Source organism: Papaver somniferum, unplaced genomic scaffold (genome assembly GCF_003573695.1).
Source record: "Papaver somniferum cultivar HN1 unplaced genomic scaffold, ASM357369v1 unplaced-scaffold_29, whole genome shotgun sequence".
NCBI classification, from domain to species: domain Eukaryota; kingdom Viridiplantae; phylum Streptophyta; class Magnoliopsida; order Ranunculales; family Papaveraceae; genus Papaver; species Papaver somniferum.
The window spans coordinates 3,696,784-3,717,869 of NW_020639929.1; the positions used below are offsets into that span (position 1 = coordinate 3,696,784).

Consider the following 21,086-nt stretch of genomic DNA (forward strand, 5'->3'; position numbering starts at 1 on the left):
TTGAGGCTGTGTGCGACAGCAAGAAAGTAGACTTCGAGGAAGATTTGCTGCCAGTTAATGGTGCGATGTTGCTGGCGATTTAGTTTTTCAAGACGACCTAAAAATCAGGTGAGAACTGGTTCCGCTGGTTTACAGGGATATGTTGGTTGCAACCTAAGGTTAACTGACTAGTCTGGTCAGTTTGAGCTTAATTAACGAGCTTGGTGATGGAGTTTGAGTTGTTGCCAGCGATTGATGAGTTGCAAAGAGAATGGTTGCTCCTATTGTTGACAGGGAAAGCTCGAGCCCGTGTTAGATTAAAAAAAAAAAAAAAAAAGTGTGAAGGTTTCGCAAAAATAGCGTGACTGGAACAAGAGAAGAAGAAACAACATTCATGTTGTGAAGAAAGAAAAAAAAAAAGAGAAAAGAAAACAATCACCAAGAGGTGATGAGAAAAAGAACAACAATAGTAGGTTAAAATCCTATGAGTTTTCGAGAGAGTACACAAAGTATTCTATCGAAGAAACCAAGAAACCAAGAGTACAAAAAGTATTCTACAAAGAAGATGGGACCGCAATGTCCTTAAACTACAAAGATAGGACCGCAACGTCCCTAAACTATGAATGGGACCGCAATGTCCTTAAAAATACGAAGAGAGGACCGAAACGTCCTTAAACTACGAAGATGGAACCGAAATGTTCTAAAACTACGAAGATGAGACCGCAATGTCCTTAAACTTGCATTGGGACCGAAATGTCCTTAAACTACGAAGATGACCGAAATGTCCTTAAACTACGAAGATGGGACCGTAATGTCCTTAAACTACGAAGAGGACCGTAATGTCCTTAAACTACGAAGATGGGACCGTAATGTCCTTAAACTACGAAGGGGACCGAAATGTCCTTAAATTACGAAGAGGACCGAAACGTCCTTAAGCTATGATCTGAAGATTTTTTTTTCCGGAAAAGCGTTGAAAAAAAAGAAGAAGAAAGAAGAAAACCGAAGTTAAATTTCTTTTGTCCAAGATGGGCATTCGTGATCTACATGCTCCATCTTGAGGGAGGGTATTAGGAAATAATATAGGAGACTATAATTAGGAGATATAATTTAGGTTAGTTTGAGTTATATTAGGAATTGAATATCTTGAGAACCAAGTCTTGTGCCTTGAGAGCCAAGTCTTGTGATTGTATAAATAGCTAGAGAATTAATGAGAAATAAACACCGAATTATTATCAATGTAGTCTTTTACGCTTCCGCGTTTATGCTCTCCTCTCTCTTGCTCGATCCTTAACAGATTCTAATCATCTTTTTGTCTGACCGTTTGGCTGACTGCGGTTTCAGAACCCCTAAATCTTTTTGAAGTTGAACATATTTGGGACCATGGGGTTGGTATGGCTTTGTCAGAGCTTTCTTCACATTCCTCATCTCTTTGAAGTGACAATGGCCTCTTTACACACTTCTCAGATGCATTGAAAGTTTCATCAGTTGACACAAGTGGTAGTTCTTTACCTTCAACAGTACAAGGATGTGTCGTGGTTATTTCCTTTTCATCCTCACTATCAACAATCTCAATAAATTCATTCTCACTGTCAATTTCAATAACATCTATAGGTAAAGCATTTACAGCAGCTTGTTCAACCAAAACCAAACTATCTCCCAAGTTCCCTTCTGACTCTAAAGCTATTTGCTGTTCAACTGCAACGACAGATTCTGCCATTGAATCTGATGTATTCTTCTTGTTGTCTGAATCATTTTCTGAACACTCCTGGTGGTTATCATTATAATGTGGGTCTGCAAAATAATCAATGGTATTGCATATATAAGCACAAGTCATTATCGAATTTGCACGAAATTGGACAGTGATATACATAAGAAACTAGAATCATGTAAACTGGTAAAGAAGCTCGTTCGAGTTCTGATTAAGCAATGTACCACAGAAAATAAATTATTCTTGAATTGCAGCTAAAACATTAAAGTATTACTGAAGTAAGGTCCAAACAGTAGATCTTCTAGTGCAGATGCTATGAAACATGATAAAATTACTTGCTACACCTGAACCTTCTGACAAAATAGAGTAGAAATTTACATTTGACTTGGCAAAAGTAGCATTAACAAGAATCTTTGGTAACTGGGGATAGAAGTTTAGACATGTATTTGATTACCATTCTGCTTACGATATAATACGGTTAGGTCAATTGAGGTGTTGACTTGGCTGCTTGGATGGCAACAGCAAGAAATCTAAAGTTTAAAGATAAACCTTTTCATTGTCCATAAATACTATTCCAATTCCGGAATACATTTACATCAAATGTTTGATGACAGAATTTTCTACTTTAGCAAGTCTTGATATCAAAAGCAAAAGTGATATTCAACTTTGAAACACCGCAGAAGTTACAAAAGCACTTCTGATGGTTCAAATCATTTCTCGTTACTAAGCCAAAATGTGACATTATCAATTTACAACTTTCTACTTTTCCCTCGAGTCCCACCCCTAAAATATAAAAAAAATGTCTGGAGTGGAATTGAAACAATGAGAAAGATAAAAGGAGGCCTAGCCTTTGAAAGATATAATATGATGTCCTCCAAACAAAACCAGTCCTGAATGCTAAAATATAACCACCATGAAACTACATGCAGCAGAACAACTTTATAAACAACCATGCTTAAGAAATCGAACACTTATGCTGCAGTGACTCAAGTTTTGCAGTCAGTAAAACAAAACACATCCACAACACACTTGTACTGCACCAAAGTTCTTCCAAATTACGCGTAGGAGCGTCACCATTCAAAACAAACAAATTGAGAGAATAATTGACAATTACAAGGTAAAAATATTGATTGTTTTAGAATTATGGTGTGTCCATCCATAAACCATGCTCATAGTATTGAGAATAACTGTAATGAAGGATTTCCAACTAATAGCCATTCAAATGCCATTACTAGTTCAGAAAGACTGCAAAAGAGATGGACTATTTCGGCTCTATAAGTATCCATTACATGATAGGAAACTGTAAAACATCCATACACATTCTACATCTAAGAGAGCACAAAGAGAAACAATAGACATAGTGGAAAAACAATAAGAACAAGCAGGATAGCATTAATACCTGGGACGCGCACATCTTCGAAATTCCCTTGAGGTGAAGAAGGCTTGCTATTAGGTTCAACAGGGTGAACCATGTTAGCAACACTAATCTTGTCATCGATTTTCTTACAAGAAACTTCATTTTGTGACCCTTCTAAAGGTAAATTTTCTTCTTCCATAGAACTCCGTCTCACCAACTCCATTAACTTCTTCTTCCAACTCTCCATCTCATCTTCTTCTTCTTTCCTTTTCGAACATTCCAAAGCCCTCTTCTCAGACTCTCTTTTATCATTTTCCATTTCCTTAACTACCTCCTCCAAGTAAGCAACCCTGTCCTGCGCCATCTTCTCTCTTTCGAACATATCATTTCCTTCATCTATCAGACCCGAAATTTGTTTTTTCATTCCACCACATCTAGTTTTGTAGCCCTCAAGCTCATTATCTCGACGACCCACTATCAACATTTGGTTTTTCAATTCTTTCCCCAATTCAATCCTATAATTCAGCGACACAGTTGCTTGAACTTCCAATTCCATACACTTCCTCTCTAAAACACTAAACTCATCATCTGTTCTCTTTTTTGCAGACTTGGAGTCTTCAATCTGCTTGCCGAGTTCAAGACACTTCACTGTTTGATCCATTTCCATCTTTTTATTCTCCTCCTCTAGCCTCTTAATCGTCTCTCTCAATTCACCCTCTAACACATCCCTCTCATTAAGCTGCCCAACCAAACCATGGTACTTAGCTTTATAATCTTCCAATTCTTTCCCCAATTCAACATTAGCATTCACCATTGCAAGCATTGCAGTTGCTTGCATCTTTAAGTCTTCAATTTCTTCATCAGCCCTCTTCTTAGCACACTTCAAACCCTCAATTTCCAGACTAAGTTGCACACATTTCCCCCTTTCTTCAATCTCCATTTTCCTGTACTCATCTTCCAAATACCCAAATCTCACCATCATCTCCTTCCCCCCTGTACCCCCACTCTTCTTGTTTCTCTTTTCCAAACCCTTAATCTTCTCTTTCAACCCTTTACACTCATCTTTCATCAATTCACACTCAATCTTCTTCTCTTTAAACTTCAACAACAATGTTTCATACTTACCCTTATACTCTTCAACAAAATACTTCATTTTCAGCTCATGATTCAACCATAAATTAGCCTGTTCTTCAAGATGTTGAACCCTTTTCCTCAAACTAGCATCATATACAAATTTACCATCTTTAGCAACTAAATCATCAAAAATTTTCTTCACTTGAAAACATTGAAACTTCTTCTTATCAAACTGGAAATATAAATCATTGAACATACCTATAGTGGATAAAAGCTGTTTATCTAACTCAATCTCTTGGTTTTCCATCTGTCTTAGATCAAAAAAGTGGCCTTCTAATTCTCTACATGTTTTCCTCCATATTTCTGCTTCTTCCCTTGCTTTTATCAGCTGCCATTCCATGAATTTACTTGTTTCACCCATTAAAACGGAGATTGGGGTTCATCAAAATCAGTAAAATTAGAAAAACATTGATAGAGATTTGTACAAAGGAAGTTTCTCAGTTGGTAGGGAAGCAAGTGGGGGAGAAACAGAGAGTCAGAGACTGTACTAAAGTACTACTACCAAAGATGCTGTACATTTTTACCCTCCGGTTTTGTTGTTAATATATGGAGAATGTGAAGGTTGAATGGTAATTTCAGTTATTCCTAATCAAATGCTTCATATTTTCCGGCAGATGAGTATCCGGGACTGATTCCGAGGAGGCTGGTTAATTGGCCTGTGTCGGGGCATATTATCTCTTCGTACCTATCCAATCGGAGGAGGGAGTTCAGTTTAGAATTCATGTGGTGAAGTCCTAGAAATATTGGTCCGAATAAATCACTGGGACAAGTCCAAAGACATTTACTTCTACATAGATGACCGAGCAGAATGGTAGAGGTATCAAATCACACAGCCTAAACTTTCTAAGAGGTGTTTTCTGGGCTCTAGAGTAGTAGATGCATGACTTAAATACCACGGTATGGTCATTAGTCATCACAGCCTATGGATGAAACATACTGCATTGTGCACAAGATACAATAAACATGATCCAATACCCAATGCGTTAATAGCCTGTTTGGGAAATGAATTTCAAAACGATTTATAAAAATCAAAAAGTTAACTTTTTTTGTTAAGCGAAATGTTTTGTTTATGATTCTGCTTTTGCTATTCAAACGCATTATAAAACACTCGTGAGTAACTTTTTGTTTACTTCGACAAATGTCTAAAACATGCGATATATTATTTATTATCTTACTTTGTTATAATTGTGTTCAGTAATCACCTTATAAATACGATACAAATGCGTTTTTGTTTTATATCTATGAAGAGGACTGCTTATATGTTTTTCTCTTTGTACTCTTTGTCACCTAAAAATCAGGATGTTGGAGGGAACTATAAAAAAAAGATCTTGAGCAGCATCACTATTTTATTGGCTAACACGCTTAAGGTTTTATTTGTCAGAATGGAACAAGGGGATTTGATTGGCTATGGTTTTAAAGTTGCTAATAATTGACACACCTATCATTTTAAAGTTGTATTAGATATAGAAATTTTGTGGGTGGCTTGTGAAACCTGGCTTGATTGGGATATATCCAAATTAATTGGGGTATACATAATGAGACAAAATCTGGTCCTTTTGAAGTAAAATCAAGTCACCCCTTAATTTTGTATTTTCTAAATGGCTAATATGTCCTTGTTTAATTAACACTAAAAATTAAACCTTTCGTATGTCTTATGAGTTCGATTTCGATCAAAAAATTTGGTTTTGAAATTGCACAAGGTCGGAAAGGTCGAGGTTTGAATAAGGTGCCGACCGGTGGTAGCCGGCAATGTCTACTTTGAATAAGCTGCCGACTAAGACGGGTCGGCATGGTCCTCAGATGAAGAACACGCCGACTATCTTGGGCCAGTAATCTTACGATCGGCATGTAAATATTTTCTACAATGCTGGCTATCATATGGTCGACTTGCACATAATTTTTAACACTGCCGGCTGACCTGTAGTCGGCATGCTAGGGATTTCTAATATTGCCGGCATATACTTATACCAAATAGAACACATAATATGGGAAGATGTAATTCACTTGATTCATGCAATTTTGGTTACTACATTGATTGAAACATAAAATACAACTCCTTGTCGACGGAAAAACGAATGCACTTAGCATGTGCATCAAGCCTTTGAACCCCTAGGTGACCCTAGTGGACGAGTTATAGTCTCGTGAGGGTTTACATAGAGGTCTACCCACAAAACCTATACAAAAACTTCAAAAGCCATCAATCTTCCTCCTCCGAAGACGATACAACATCCAAGTAGTCCGGGTTATCCTCCAGGATTCTATTTGCTAAGAAGTGATAACTTGCATCAAAGGCGAATGCCTCTCCCTTTACTTCCAAGTAGCGCGCTTTCACGACTTTGTGCTACAAAAACACAAAAACAAGCTTACATTTGTTAGTGGTGTTTCGTTGGAAGATAACACAACATTGGGTACGTAAAGAAAACCACAAAATTACTTACAAATTGTGCGATGGACAAGGTGAAGGGGCGAGTATTAAAAATCCGAGGTTGGAGAGATAAAAAAGCAAGTATCGCATTTTCGATGACTAGGTGCCTATCATGGAGTTGTTGGATACTTCTTGCATTAGGATTTCCAAATTCTTGGCTCAATTTGTTGTGTATTTTAGCCCAAAAGGTTGTTGAATCCTCCCTTTCGGAGGATTGACGTCTAAGTCGTTTTTTCGCATACCAAGCTTTGGTGATTGCAAAATCTTCGTTAGAATCAAAGCCACTGTTATATGTAGAGAGTTATTGGGTGAGTTATATGGAGAGTATGATGATGATATGAGCTTTGGAGAGTATGTGGAACTATTTGTATGTTGTTTTGTAGAGAGAAGTAGTGTATTCATAGGATGGTGGCCAAATTTGGCAGTTATAGTGCCCAAGTACAAGTCAATCAATGAATTTGTACTTGCCAAAAATTTGAATTTTGAATTCGCCGGCGAGGTTTGTTTTCCCTAATATGCCGATTACAACTGGCCGGCAGGGTGGGAAGTTTCTTACCATGCCGGCCTTATGACTTTTAGGCATCAGGAGAACATTTTTGTTATGTGTATCCGCCGACAATGTATTTGGTGATTTGCATGCCGGAAGCTCTATGGCCGGCATGGTAAAAGTTTTGTTACCATGCTGACCTTATGACTTTTAGGCATCAGGAATTCATGCAATTTTCCGTTAAACCGTCGGAACGTAGTTGTTCCCTAGCATGCCGGCTGCAATGTGGTCGGCAAGGATCATAATTTAGAACCATGCCGGTCGTATGATGATTTTAGGCATTAGGAGAAGGTTTTTTCTACAACAAATAGTCGGCAGAGTCGATAAGATAAAATCCTTCCGGCGGTATAAAAGACGGCTTGGTATTGATCTGATGACCTTGCCGACCCTTTTATTCAAGCATTTTCTGCTGTCAGGGCCGACAGACTGACAGTTGAAAACCTTGCCGGCCCTGGGGTGGTCGGCACTGTAACTTAAAAACAGCATGCCGACATAAGTATTGAAACTTTACATAGCTAAAAAAACCATTCATTCAACAACTAGAAATCCAACACTTGTTGTCCAAAATACGAAAACATGTCCTATAAACCTTAATAAAATATTTGTCCAACCTTTAACCTTAACATTTTTCCAACACAACATAAAGAAATAAACTAGGAAAGCATTAATTCACCACCACGACCACGACCCCGTTTAGAAACACCACCACTATTGCTACCTTCACCACCACGACCACTACTACTACCTTCACCACCACGAGCACTAAGATCCCTCTTTTTATCAGCATTCATCTTTGCTTGTGCTTTTCTCCTGGATATTTATTCCCTCTTTACTTCAGCATCAAGTTGCTTGAACAATTCATGGGATTCCTCATTGTCAATATTACAAGCATAGTCAATGTGCTTGCTTTTCTCTTCAATCGAAAAAGGCTTTCCTCTGTCTTTCGCGCAACACAATACCTTCACAAAGGTCTTCAATTGCTCCTTCCATTTTCAATTAAACAACAAAAAATTAATAGAATGATTCGATAATGTAATCTTAAAATAGTAAGAGCAACTCTAAAATACTTACAAAGAACTTTAAGTATTATTGTTGGGTCTTTCGATTCCATCTTCCTCTTACGAGCCAATTCTTCAGCAGTCATTTCCCTAATCACAGTAGGACGATCCCAACCCAAGTACCACGCCATGTATTTCTCACTGGCTTCATAACCGGTGGTCACCTCGTCCAAAAGACTCACATCGATTTTACGGCCACGTCTATTGTCCCAATGTTCTTGAACTGGCGCTGGATCGTAAGAGACGTTAATAGTTTTTTGGGACGTGGTGCATTCGGCCATTTTCACAATAAAGAACGAATCCTCTTCAACGAAATGAGGTTCTTCTTGTACGTAACCCAATTGTCGCATTACCCGATGTGGATTGTACGTTGAATATCTTCCATCGCACAACATCAAGGGTCCATAGTATAATGCAACTTCAACTCTCCTTTGGATTAAACCTTGTTGTCTAGCATCTCGATACAGATCAAATATCACATCATCCGAAGTCAATTTGTTAATGGCCATTCGTAGTTTGATAAGTTGTTGCGGCATTTTCTTATCATGAGTACCCTTAAAACTATACCTTTGCCCTCTCGGCTTATCAACCGCAACAGTCTCATCCACTTTGACGTAGGAGTTGGTTTTGAACAAAGAAGGAAAGTGCTCATATATACAACCCTATGAAAAAAAAATAGTAAGATAAGAATCTTATGTTACGAGAATTTTGCAAATATAAATGATTTAGACAATACAATTACCTGGAAGAGACATATATATGTTTCCGTTAACTTGCTTGGTGAGTGCCCTAGAACCCTTTTTTAACTCATTGTTCAAGAAGACGACCACCGCAGTACCCCAAGAATACTCACACACCTTATCTAAGGGATCCATTAGTTGCAAATAACTGGCGTCGACCAAGCTTCCAGAATTGTCGGGGAAGATACATTTGCCTAGGACATAAAACAAATAAGCTGACGCGGTACCATTGATTCACACCGGTTGCACCCTTCCTTCCTCATCAAAGATTTTCTTGGTCCCAGATAATGTGTCCCTCAACAGCTTCAAATTAAACTTCTTGGTTAGACGACCTTCTTTCTTCTCAAGCATAGACTCCGTCTCAATATGATTACAACCGAACATTTTCTGGCTCAATTTGTAAATATCCTTGAAAGAAAAATCATAATTGAATCCCTCACACACTGCTTTTCCCTCAACCTCGAGGCCTAGAATTTGATGAGCATCATCGGGAATTATCGCCATCTCACCGAGTGGGAATAACATTGTATCAGTCTCTGTGTAGAACCTCTCACAGAATGTAGATACAGTAACTCTATCATGCCCAATATTCGAACTCTCCACTGCACCACAACCCGGAGTTCTTGACAATCACTTTCACCTCCTCATATTCTAGATCAATATCCCAAGTCTTAGTCACTGAACACGAAGCTTGGCGCCTCAAGAGACGGACGGCATGCCTGTGATCCTAAGTACCAAAAAAAACAAAATGAAAAGAAATAAAAACACTTGACGCAAATTTAAGATAGAGACACACTTGAATAAAAAACAAAGACGGATTGAGAGTACTTACTATAGTATTATGGATCGCACATGCCCAAGAGTCTTTGTATCCAAAAAGAACTTCTCCACCATCTCTTGGGGTCCCCCTTGGACTGTCACCTTTTTTCAGTGTAACCATCAAGTGAATGGCAGGCATGTGGGAATTAGTTGGTTTAGTGATCACCCTCTTATTCTTTCCGGTTTCAGTTGAAGCTTGGGTTTGTTCAACATTAGCTTCAGTTTTTTCTCCATCACCTTCTTCTTCTTCTTCTTCTTCTTGCTCCTCTTCCTCTTCAACAATTTCATCTCGGATATTCTTACCTTTATCTTCATTACCACCATTATCATCATCATCATTACCTCCTCCAACATCAGGCATGTCTTGATCACCATCATCATCATTATTGTTACCTCCTCCAGCAGCCGGAGTTCCTTCATCAACATCATCATTATCAACTCTTCTACCAGATGGAATTGGTTGGTCTTCATCTGGAATATCGTCTGAATCACTGGGTTCCGATGGTGGTTGATAATCATTCGATACACGTATCTTGAGCGTTCCCGGCACAACATCTTCCCCTCGATGTGTTAAAGTCAAGAGTTTATCACCAACACGAGGAGGTATTGAAGGAGGACTAAGACCTTTAATATCTTTCTTCTTTTCCTTTTCCAACCTGAACAAGAACAATAACAATTAAGAAAAAAAAACTTACAAGTCGGCAGGGTCGACAAATATAACCCATCCGGCGGAATAATGGCCGGAAGGGTCGACTAAAACATATATGTCGGCTAAACTATAGCCGACAGGGTATCATTCAAATAACCTGCCGGCTTATAACAAATATGAACACAAGAGATACAAGTATTTTCCACATTATAGGTCGGCAAGGTCCATTACCCATACATTGTCGGCTGACAAACAGCCGGCATGGTTTTATCCAAATACCATTCCGATTTTAAAAATTCAAGGCATCAGGAGACACAAAAAACTTGAAATACAACCGCCAAGGTAAAAAATTAAAACCAACCCGGCTAAAAAAAAGGCCGCCGACAGGGTCTGAGGTTGAATAACTTGCCGGCCCTGCAAGTACCAATTACAGGTATTCAATATCCGGCACGATCTTCAACCAAAGAGCCTGTCGGCCAAACTCTAACTATGAAAAGCCTGCAAGGTCGATAACATAATACCTTGCCGGCGATAATAACTGAAAATCAAAGATTGGATTTTTCTGACCTAATTTGACATGCAAACATGAAATTGAAGTACTGGAGTGAGTTTAAGTAGGCCCTTACTATCTTAATCGCACCATTTCTTCTCTTTGAGCGGGTTCAATTTCTTCTTCTTCAACCTTTTTTTCCTTCACTTTCTTTTGAACCAAACTTGCAATTCCATGGTTATACTCATTGGGTTTTTGATTAGCGCCTTTCATACGAGTTCCCTTCCGCCGTGGTGGATCCATTGATGAAGATTAATCGGAGTTTTCGAATCGACGATTTCAATGAATTAATCGACGAGGTTTGATTGTGGTAAGGGTGATGGAGCCGATATGGTTGTGGAGGAGTAGAAGAAGAAGATGAAATGAAAAGATTAAAACTAATTTAGGATAATAGGTTTTTAAAGGATAAGGGTAGTTTTGTAACTTACCCATTAGAACTCCTCCTAAAACTCTTAAAAGGAGTCCCTTTAAAATTGGGTATACCCCAATCAAGCCATGTTGTGAAATGTTTACAACTCATATTACCTATCCCATGTCATTGTTTGTGTTTTTTGTAAATATAATTTTAATGTCAATGTAATTTTAGTTGTGCCGGTGTAGAAATAAAAAATGATACAAAATGATTAGATTTTGCCAATATGTAACTATGTAAGTACACTGATTAGCCGATGATTAGCGGACAAGGACAATCACACAAAAATATAGAAGAATGATTTTCTAAGAAAAATCCAACGAAAAATAAAGGGCACGTGACCCTTCTTTTTATATAAGTAAAATAAAGTGCAGACTATCTCATCTCTCCCCTTTCCCCCCTCTATACATAGGTGATCTCTAGTGAGGGAGAAGTCTCACCGACCAGCGTTAAACTGCTCAGATTTATTTTTGTTGGAGTAGATCCGGGCAGAAGTAGTATTTAGATTATGTTATTTAATGTTTTTTCTTAGTTTAGAACTTAGGAATAAAATTTCGGAAGGTTTTTACCGTTTTCTCGCGATGCTTTCTTCTTGTTGTATGATAATTTGGCTGCGTTTTTATGGCGTTTCTATTGGCAATATCAAATATTTTTCCTCTGGTTTAATTAGTTATCCTACTTTGGTTACTAGAGTTTCCACGTTCGTGAATATGGAGCTTCGGTCACCGGATTATGCCTTTTTTCAGTCAAGATTTGTGCGAGCTACTCCACTGAAGATGGAGCATTTGTTTCTAATTAAGAAGAAAATACATCAAATGGTCGGACTTTATCCTTAAGACTATCCCTCTTCCATTTCATCGGATCTATCATATTTGTAATTTGTCAATTCTCGATATTTCTTACCTTTTTCTTGTTGGAATATTTGGACTTAGTACAATATGTTTTTATTGTTACTCAAAGGTTCATCGTGTTCTTAAACTCTATGTATCCACTATCCTTGGACGTACTATTAATCAGTTGGAGCCTTATTATTAAAAAAAAAAAAAGATATTTTACATTTTTATCCTTTTTTCATAGGGCAATGTGAAGGTTGAATAATAAATTCTCCAAAGCGTTACATGTTCCGGAAAGAAAATTATAAATAACCGGGATGGATTCAGTCTAGAGGAGGCTGCTTAAGTGACCTATTATCTCTGTAATCCTTTATAAGGCTGCATGACGCGGTATTGTTAGATGTTAAGATATCATAATATCTTCACAGCCTTGTATGTATATATGCAGTTATAGAGTATATATTTTTGTTATCTAGGTGTTGTAAGATCAATTATTATCATATATCTTTGTATATTTTCTTCCTTTTTTATATGTTGTAATCCTTTATAATAAGTTGGCAACTTTCGCCCATTGCAATATACATAAAGAGAGTTTATCTCATTCAGAGTTGTTGTCGTTCTTTATGATCATGTTTATCATGGCATCAGAGCCAGCAACGATCTGAGATCCATTCCTCCGCTGCATAACCTTTTGAAACAACTTTTGTCTTAGTTATTCAGAGAAAGATACTTTTCAATTCCTGTGGTTTTCAATGTTTACCTAAAACCCTAAAATCAGAAAATCAAGTTACTTCTTCAAATCTGTTAACATGTCTCGAGAAGATTCTCAACCTATCACTACAAAATTCGATGGAATGAACTGTACTCATTGGTCTTTTCTTACGAGGAGTTTTCTCAAAGGAAAAGGTACGTGGAAATACATTGATGGTATAGAGAAATGTCCTAAAACAAGCAGCTCCACCGGCTGTGGGGAATAGAAATTAAAATTGGTACCTTAGTCAGGTATTGCACATTTGAGATTTGCTACCATCCAAACCAGGCATCCTTCAGTTTGAAAGGCTTCGTGAAATCTCTTATCGCTACTAGAGTCTTGAATCACAATGTTCAAGTGCGTTTCACTGTTGCGCATCGTTTGGGCTGTCATTCTGGTTTCTGTAGAAGGAGGAAGTTAATTGCGTAAAGTTCTTCTTTATTTATAGATTCTTTAGCAAGATCTCCATCAATCAAATATCTCCTCATTTGGGATACTTTCTTTAACCCCAACTCCGAAAAACATGCACCAGAATACAAACTCTTGCCTATTATCAAGTTCATACATCTAAAATCTAATTTCATCACTCTTATGCTTAAAACGTTCAATCATATGATAACATCTTTGACATTTGGATATAAAAATGAAGTAGGACAACAATCATTTTCGGTAATGTTAAACACCAATCCTTATTATGACTAGACGATACAACAACAATTAGACAATCTGATAGAAACAATTTCTAAGAATTAAGGGTAACAAAGTGCATCGGTATATATATGTTTGCAAAATGCTTATAACCAAAGATGTTCGCATGCATTACGAAGAAAAACACATCCTAAAACAACATATTTCGCAAAACAAGATATTGATATTAGTAAAATTTAGTAGCGACCTTACAATCATGATACGGTTTCTCGAGTCGTTTATACCCTATTGCTTGAGGAACATCAATAGGTCCATCAGGAGGATATAAGGTCTTTGTTGAAAACCCAAAAAATAATTATCTAGCAAAATCCAGAACTTACCATCAGATTCTTCATCAGTAGCTTTTCTATTTTAATTCCTTCTCGTTCATCTAACTGGATTCTTATTAAATTCTGTCCACCGTTCAGTATTCTTCTTAATTTGAAAAGGGTTTCGGGAAATTTGTCGTTGTTTTAAGGGAAATGAGATTGACTGGAGAAATGGGATTTGGGGGTTTCTCTTCATCAAGCTCGACTCTATGCTAGGTTTTTCACCAACCAAGAAGAATAAAAATGAAGGAAAACGAAGAATAAATGGCCTAGGCAAATTCGGAGTGGTACTATGGTTTCAGATTAACGGAGAGAGAGAGAGAGGGTTAAACCATGGCTGGTCTGGTTAAGTTAACCACTGAGGGACTGGAATGTCATTTCAGGCCCATTTGGGAGCAACCAGAATCACCCATTTGACTCTGTCCGTCAATTTGGATTGACTGAAATCTTATCGGGATACCTAGCTTGACTCCAACCTTTGGATTTCTATGAGGATTTCTCTATCTTTTTTGACTGTCTGATAATAGACGTTGACTATCTGATAATAGACATTTACTTCTATAGAAATGACTGAGCACATTTTTTTTCTTTCTTTAACACGAATGGGGGTGGTATCAAATCACACAGCCTAAGTTGATACGATGTGTTTGCGTACTAGAATAGTAGATGCACGACTTATATTCCACGCTTAAATTCCAAGGTATGGTCAGTACAGCCTATGAATTCACATACTGCACTCGTACTAGGTACATGATCCAGTAGCCATGCATACGGTTTTTCTTTTTGATACCAATCCACTAAAACTTTCATGGGTAGCACTTTGTTTACCTACAAAATTGGTCAATTAACCCAATAATAACAATTTCTGGGTGAAAAGATATGTAAAATTTGATATTATTTAAATTGATGAGAATGTAAAAATAGCCAAGATGTAAACAGTTTCATCCTACCCATTTTCAAAAAAAAAAATCTTATTTTTAATTTACATCTGGATGCATCCACTTTCGCCCTCGCTTTTTTAAAGTTTAAGCCAGGATAAATCTAGATTCATTCTTGCTACTTTTTTTGGTGTCCATTTCACCCATACTAATTTTTACTCGTCCATTATACCCATATTTTAAAAATATTTAGACAATTGATCCAATTTCTCTTGTTTACCGAGACAAATGTCTAAAAGACGTGATACCCTATAAATACAATACAAATGGATTTTTGTTACGTATCTAGTTATTCGGAGCTTATGTTTTTTTTTTTTTGTACTCTTTGCCACCTAAAAACTAGGATGTTGGAGGAAACTATAAAAAAAGATTTTCATCAGCATCACTATTCTATTGGATAAGCCATTTAGGGTTTTATTTGCTAGAACAGTAGACAGATGATTGATTAGCTCAGTTATAATATGGAGGTTGCTAATAGTTCTGGTTTATTTCATTCTTCATCTTTCCTATAAAAATTGTACACTATTGCAGTTCATTACTTTTTGTATTTGGATTTTACTTTTATTGTTTCATGGTGTCCTTGATTATTTGTAAAAGTCCATATAACCCATGTTATATCATGTTTAGAATCATTCTTTAAGAAAAATGTACTGGAGAACAATATGCACGTGATCTTTCTTTATATAAGTCAAATAAAGCGCTTCCAAAGATACTTTCATTTCCATCCTTTGGTTTTGTTGTAGGATAAATGAAGGTTGAAAAGTAAGTGGGTTTTGTTATTATCTTGTGCATCCATGCTTATTGGAGAACAATAGGCATGTGATCTTTCTTTATATAAGTCAAGTAAAGTGTTTCCAAAGACACATTACATTTCCATCCTTTGGTTTTGTTGTAGGATAAGTGAAGGTTGAATAGTAAGTGGGTTTTGTTATCTTGTACATCCTAAGTAAAGGGTTCATGGATGTGGTTGGTAATTTTTTTTTTTGTTAAAGACTTTCAAAACATGCTTATACTGTAGTATTTGCAAAGTGCTTTCTTATCATAGTATCTGGTAAAGTATTTGCAGAGTGCTTTCTTTACAAAGCACTTTCAAAATTTCTTAATTTTTTGATGTTGGAGTTTAAGCATAAACTACGCTCTCACCCTAATTTGATATTTTTTTTTTCTTTTCTCTCCTTATTTTATTTTACAAATGACATAAATTATCCTTAAATTTTTATATCATCAATTTTTTATGTCTTATAATTTGTTCTCAAAGATTATTTATTTTCCATACTTTTTTTTAACTTACCAATAATGAAAATAAGAGAAAATATTAAATAAAAAATTGGTTAAATAAAATTGGTTTGATTTTTTTTTTGGAAACTTATATCTATAATAAAAATTTGTTAAATAAAATAATACTTTTTAACAATTATAATAAATAAATAATAATAATTAATAAATTTAATATGATAAAATTGTATCTTTAGTATTACGCCCTCCGTCCCAAATTAGATGAGCTACTTGGTTTTAAATTTTGTCCCATAAATAGATGAGTTATCTCACTAATCAAGGGGATATTTCTAAAACTACCCTTCTAATTGATTATTGTTACTATAAGAAATATTTATAATTTGATAGCCATGTTTATATTTGTTATATAGGTGTTTTAAAATGCTTTTCAACGGTATAAAGTTTATAAAAACCGTGGTATAGTTTAAGAGTTAAGTCATTTCTAAGTTTTACTAGTTATTATTCATAAGGGTATAATTGTAAAAAATACTTAAACATACTCCCTTTTCCTCCTTGCCTTAAGAATTGTGCAAACTACAACCAGCTCATCTAATTTGGGACAGAGGGAGTATATTTTTTCTGGTACTATTTGACGCAGGTTGGTTTCTAGGGTAACGGCTTTCTCCGTCAGCAAGGCCATGACTTCTTACTTGGGAGATCACCAATTTGGTGTTAGTGTACTAGTTGGGGGGTGAGCGCATTTTACACGTTGTTAATGTAATACCTGGTATTTTTAGGTACGTTTACGGTTCAAGTTAATTAGCTAACCATGTGGTTTAGGTTGCTTGCTTTGCCTTAGCCTAACTAGGTTGTTTGAACTAAAAAGGCTACAAGTTAGTGTGGAAATAGAATAGCTAATAAATAATAAAATAAACATTTTGATTAATAGAAAATGAAAAGACAAATAAAAAGAAATAATAAAAATAATATATTATTATTATTGATATAGGAGTAGTATTAATTTGGGTGTCAGTGTATGGTTTATAAAGGAAACCTAAGAGAGGAAGATGGAGTTAGAGATTTTTTGAGAAGAATGATTAAGAAAATCGGTAGAGGCTTAATGAAATTAAGGTAGAATGTGAAACCCTTTCTCTTTTGGTGTTTATATTTGTGTTTATTTCGTATGCCTTTGTATTGTTAGGTTTCTGAAATTTAATTGAATAAATATATATCTTTTATTGATGATCAGGCATCTTCTATTGATTTATAACATTATTATGTATCTCTTGTTATAATTGAGAATTTTCCTACGCAAATTCACCGTTGAATGTTCCTTGTAATTTGGATTGTGATTTCTGAAATTCTGGACAGTTTCATTTTCTGTGGTTTTGATGTTGTTAGGCAGTCTTAATGATGTTAAAATGATTTGAGGTCTTAACAAAAGTTGTATATAAATGTATTATCTTTCATTGTGCTTTGAGTTTGCTTAATTTGAGACTAATACAAATTTATGGTGAATAGTTTGGTAAAATGATGTTGTCTGCCTAGATTTTGTAATGCGTTTGTAAAATCTATATCTTTTGATTGAGTTGTTAATTTCATGTGAAATTTGGATATGTTATACATTATGGTGTCGAGAATGTTCACTAAAATGTTGAGGTAGATCGGACAAATTTATCATTACGAAACCTATAACGTAAAATTTTGCAGTTAGTGTGTTTGCTTAAATGGTTGAAAGAATTACATCGTTAGTTGGGTTATGAACTTATTACTTGTTGATGAAGTGGTTTGGAATATAAAATTGTATATTGTATGATAAAATTATTTTATAAATAATTGGATATGCTTGTTTGGATGGCGGTGCCCGTACCGAGGATATACGGATAAGCGGGGCACGACCCAAGGATACTCGTGCTACAGTAGTGTGAATTTATAAATGAATGGATATATTTGTTTGAATGGCGGTGCCCATACCGAGGATACACTGATAGGTGGGGCACGACCCAAGGATACTCGCGCAAATGAGGTTGGCGGTCCCGTGCCGAGGATACACGGATAGGCGGGGCACGAACGGAGGATACTCGTGCATTTAAGAGGATTTGATAGATTGTGATTTTAGTTGATGAATATATACATAATTAAAACCTTGATGTTACAACATATACTCTTGTTATGCGTATTCTCTTTGATTGGTTGACATGTTTGCTTATATTTTGAGAAAGGGAATGCATTTTATTGAGCTGTCATCTCACCCCAGTTGACATTCTGTGCAGATTTATGCAAGTTGGAAGTGGAAGCTAGAAATGGGTAGATTAGTGATTGCATTGTTTTCTTGTATCGTTTGAAGTGTAAATTGAAGTAAAACAAATGTTTCGTTGAGAATGTTTTGAACGATGATTAATGTATTCATATGCTTCAATTCATGTATAAAAGTTTCAATTATGTTTGGTATAAAAGTAAATTATCAAAAAATAAATACATGCATAAATCTCGTTGCGACCCATAGCACTTTGAGTTCGGATCTCCATACGTGTTTGACCCTGATACGGAACTCGGGGTGTTACAGTTAATAAGTTATTGGAAATGAAAGGCCACTCGGATAATATGTCAATGTTGCTTATTGACTTCTCTAAGGCGTTCAATATGGTGTGCAGATCTCATCTTATCAAGGAGGTATGACTTAATTATCTAGATATTTCACGTTGGGTTGAATTTTGCTACACTAGGCCTGCTAGACTTTATTATGATCGATATATTTTGTCCTCTGCTTTCGGTGTTCAGCAAGGAAACCCCCTCGGTCCCCTGTCGTTTGCTCTGACACTCCATCCCCTTGTGAAGTCCATTGCTTCTCGATGCAAGTTTTATTTCCATGCCTGGTATCTTGATGATGGCACTATCATAAGAGATACGCTTGAGGTGCCAAAGCCTTAAGCATCATAGAATCTGAGGGGCCAGGTAGGGGTTTGCATCTCATTATAAAGAAAACCGAGGTCTTTTGGCCTTTAATATTGATCCCAGAAGTACCGCGGAAGGTGTATTTCCAATGGATATTGGTAGGCCTAATGTGAAGGTTAAATGGTGAATTCAGTTATTCCGATCAAGTGCTTCATATTCGGGCAAGGAAAGGATGAATAACCATGATGGATTCCGAGGAGGCTGGTAAATTGGCCCATGGAGGGGATCATTCGGAGGAGGGAGTAGGTGATTCAATTTATGTGGTGTATTTAAAAGCAGTTGAGACTTGAAAATTTATGTGGTGAAGCCCCATAAATACTTGGCCTTTGTGCAATTTTTCTATACAATGGGGGCAAGTCCAAAGACAAGGAACATGAGGCCGGACATCTACACGAATGGAAGCTTTTACGCGAGAGTTATTCTGCACGGACCATGGTTTTGAGCCGTATTTATACCATCCCACTCGTATGATCTGGTTTCGATGGAGTAGAACACGCCTACCAAAGTGTAGTCATGATTTCTTAAGCGGGAAGTGATACACCCACCGATATCTTTCCCGATAAAAAATCCCTATAGTGTAGTTCTGGGAATGCTTCTTTACATTGGAATTATAAGTGGTGTTACGGTGGGTCCTACAGTTCTCTCAGTCAGCATTATTTATCGGGAGAAATCATCCGTAAAGCTATCATTTTCGCCGTCTATTTGACTATCTGATAATAGACTTCTACATAGATGATCGAGCAGAATGGCAGAGGTATCAAATCACACAACCTAAACTTGCTAGAATGTGTTTGCGTTCTAGACTCTAGAATAGTAGCAGATGCATGACCTAAATTCGAACCTTGCTATAGCCGGGATAGCATGGGCTAGTCCAGATTAAGGACATGACGTGTCACAATCTTGGTTGTCCTTGATCCGGCATGCATTAGTTATCCCAATTCGAGAGTTTTCCCTTTAAATTCCACGGTATGGTCATAAGAGTGGCCTATGGATGAAACATACTGCACTGTGCACCATGTACAATAAACATGTATAATAAACTTCTACATAGATGACCGAGCAGAATGGGAGAGGTATCATGTCACACAGCCTAAACTTGCTAAGATGTATTTGCGTTCTGGACTCTTGAATAGTAGCAAATGCATGACTTACATTCCACTGTATGGTCATTACAGCGGCCTATGGATGAAACATACACACTGTGTATATGTAGCCAATGCACTAAAACACTCATGTTGTAACCCTTTGATATTTCGAGAAATGTCTAAAAGACGTGATACATAATCTATTCGTATTATCTTATTTTGGTATAGTTGTGTTCAGTGATCACCCTACAAATAATACAAATGCGTTTTTGTTTCAATCTTACGATTTTTTCCTTTGTACTCTATCACCTAAAAATTGGGATGTTGAAGGAAACTATAAACATGGATCTTCATGAGCATCACTATTATTGGTTAAGAAATTTAGGGTTTTAGTACGATTAGCTATGGTTTTAAAGTTGCCAGTGATCGACAAATACCTATCATTTTAAAGTTGTATTAGATGTACAAACTTTGTATGTATGTGGCCTGTTTGCACCTCATATTACCTCTCCCATGTCTGTGTTTGTTCTTTTTTGCAAGTGTAATTTTAGTATAATTGTGCTGGCATAAAAATAAAAAACGATACGAAAAGAGAAGTGATTTGGTTTTCCCGATAAATAAGTTTACTGATTAGTGATTATGGAATAATTACAGAATAATATAGGAGAATGATTATTTTTGTTGATGTTTAGAATGATTATTTTATTCTAAGCTTAGAAAGATCTTTTAAGAAAAATGTAATGGCAAACAAGGTGATCTTTTTTTATATATATATAAGTAAAATAAAGTACAGAGGCGATTTTCTGGCGAGGGAAAAAGTTTTTCAACGAGTGTTAAACTGCTCACATTTACTTTCTATTAGAATAAGTCTGCGCAGTAGTGGTACTTAGGTTCTGTTATTTACTGTTTTTTCTT

The 21,086-nt window shown here is 36.4% G+C and overlaps 1 protein-coding gene across 2 annotated transcripts; it reads right to left on the reverse strand.

The window, feature by feature from the left end:
• Positions 1–1,161: 1,161 nt before the first annotated feature.
• On the reverse strand, positions 1,162–4,629 carry LOC113341296 (ELKS/Rab6-interacting/CAST family member 1-like). 2 transcript variants are annotated; one of them, XM_026586224.1, is made up of 3 exons: positions 4,377–4,491; positions 3,087–4,261; positions 1,162–1,770 (listed from the first exon to the last, which is right to left on the reverse strand). In XM_026586224.1, exons 2-3 carry the CDS (start codon positions 4,195–4,197, stop codon positions 1,277–1,279), a joined length of 1,605 nt encoding a protein of 534 aa, XP_026442009.1. In that variant the 5' UTR covers positions 4,198–4,261; positions 4,377–4,491; the 3' UTR covers positions 1,162–1,276. The 2 variants fall into 2 exon arrangements, with proteins under 2 accessions (XP_026442009.1, XP_026442008.1); XM_026586223.1 differs by having other exon boundaries at positions 3,087–4,629.
• Between the last annotated feature and the right edge of the window lie 16,457 nt (positions 4,630–21,086).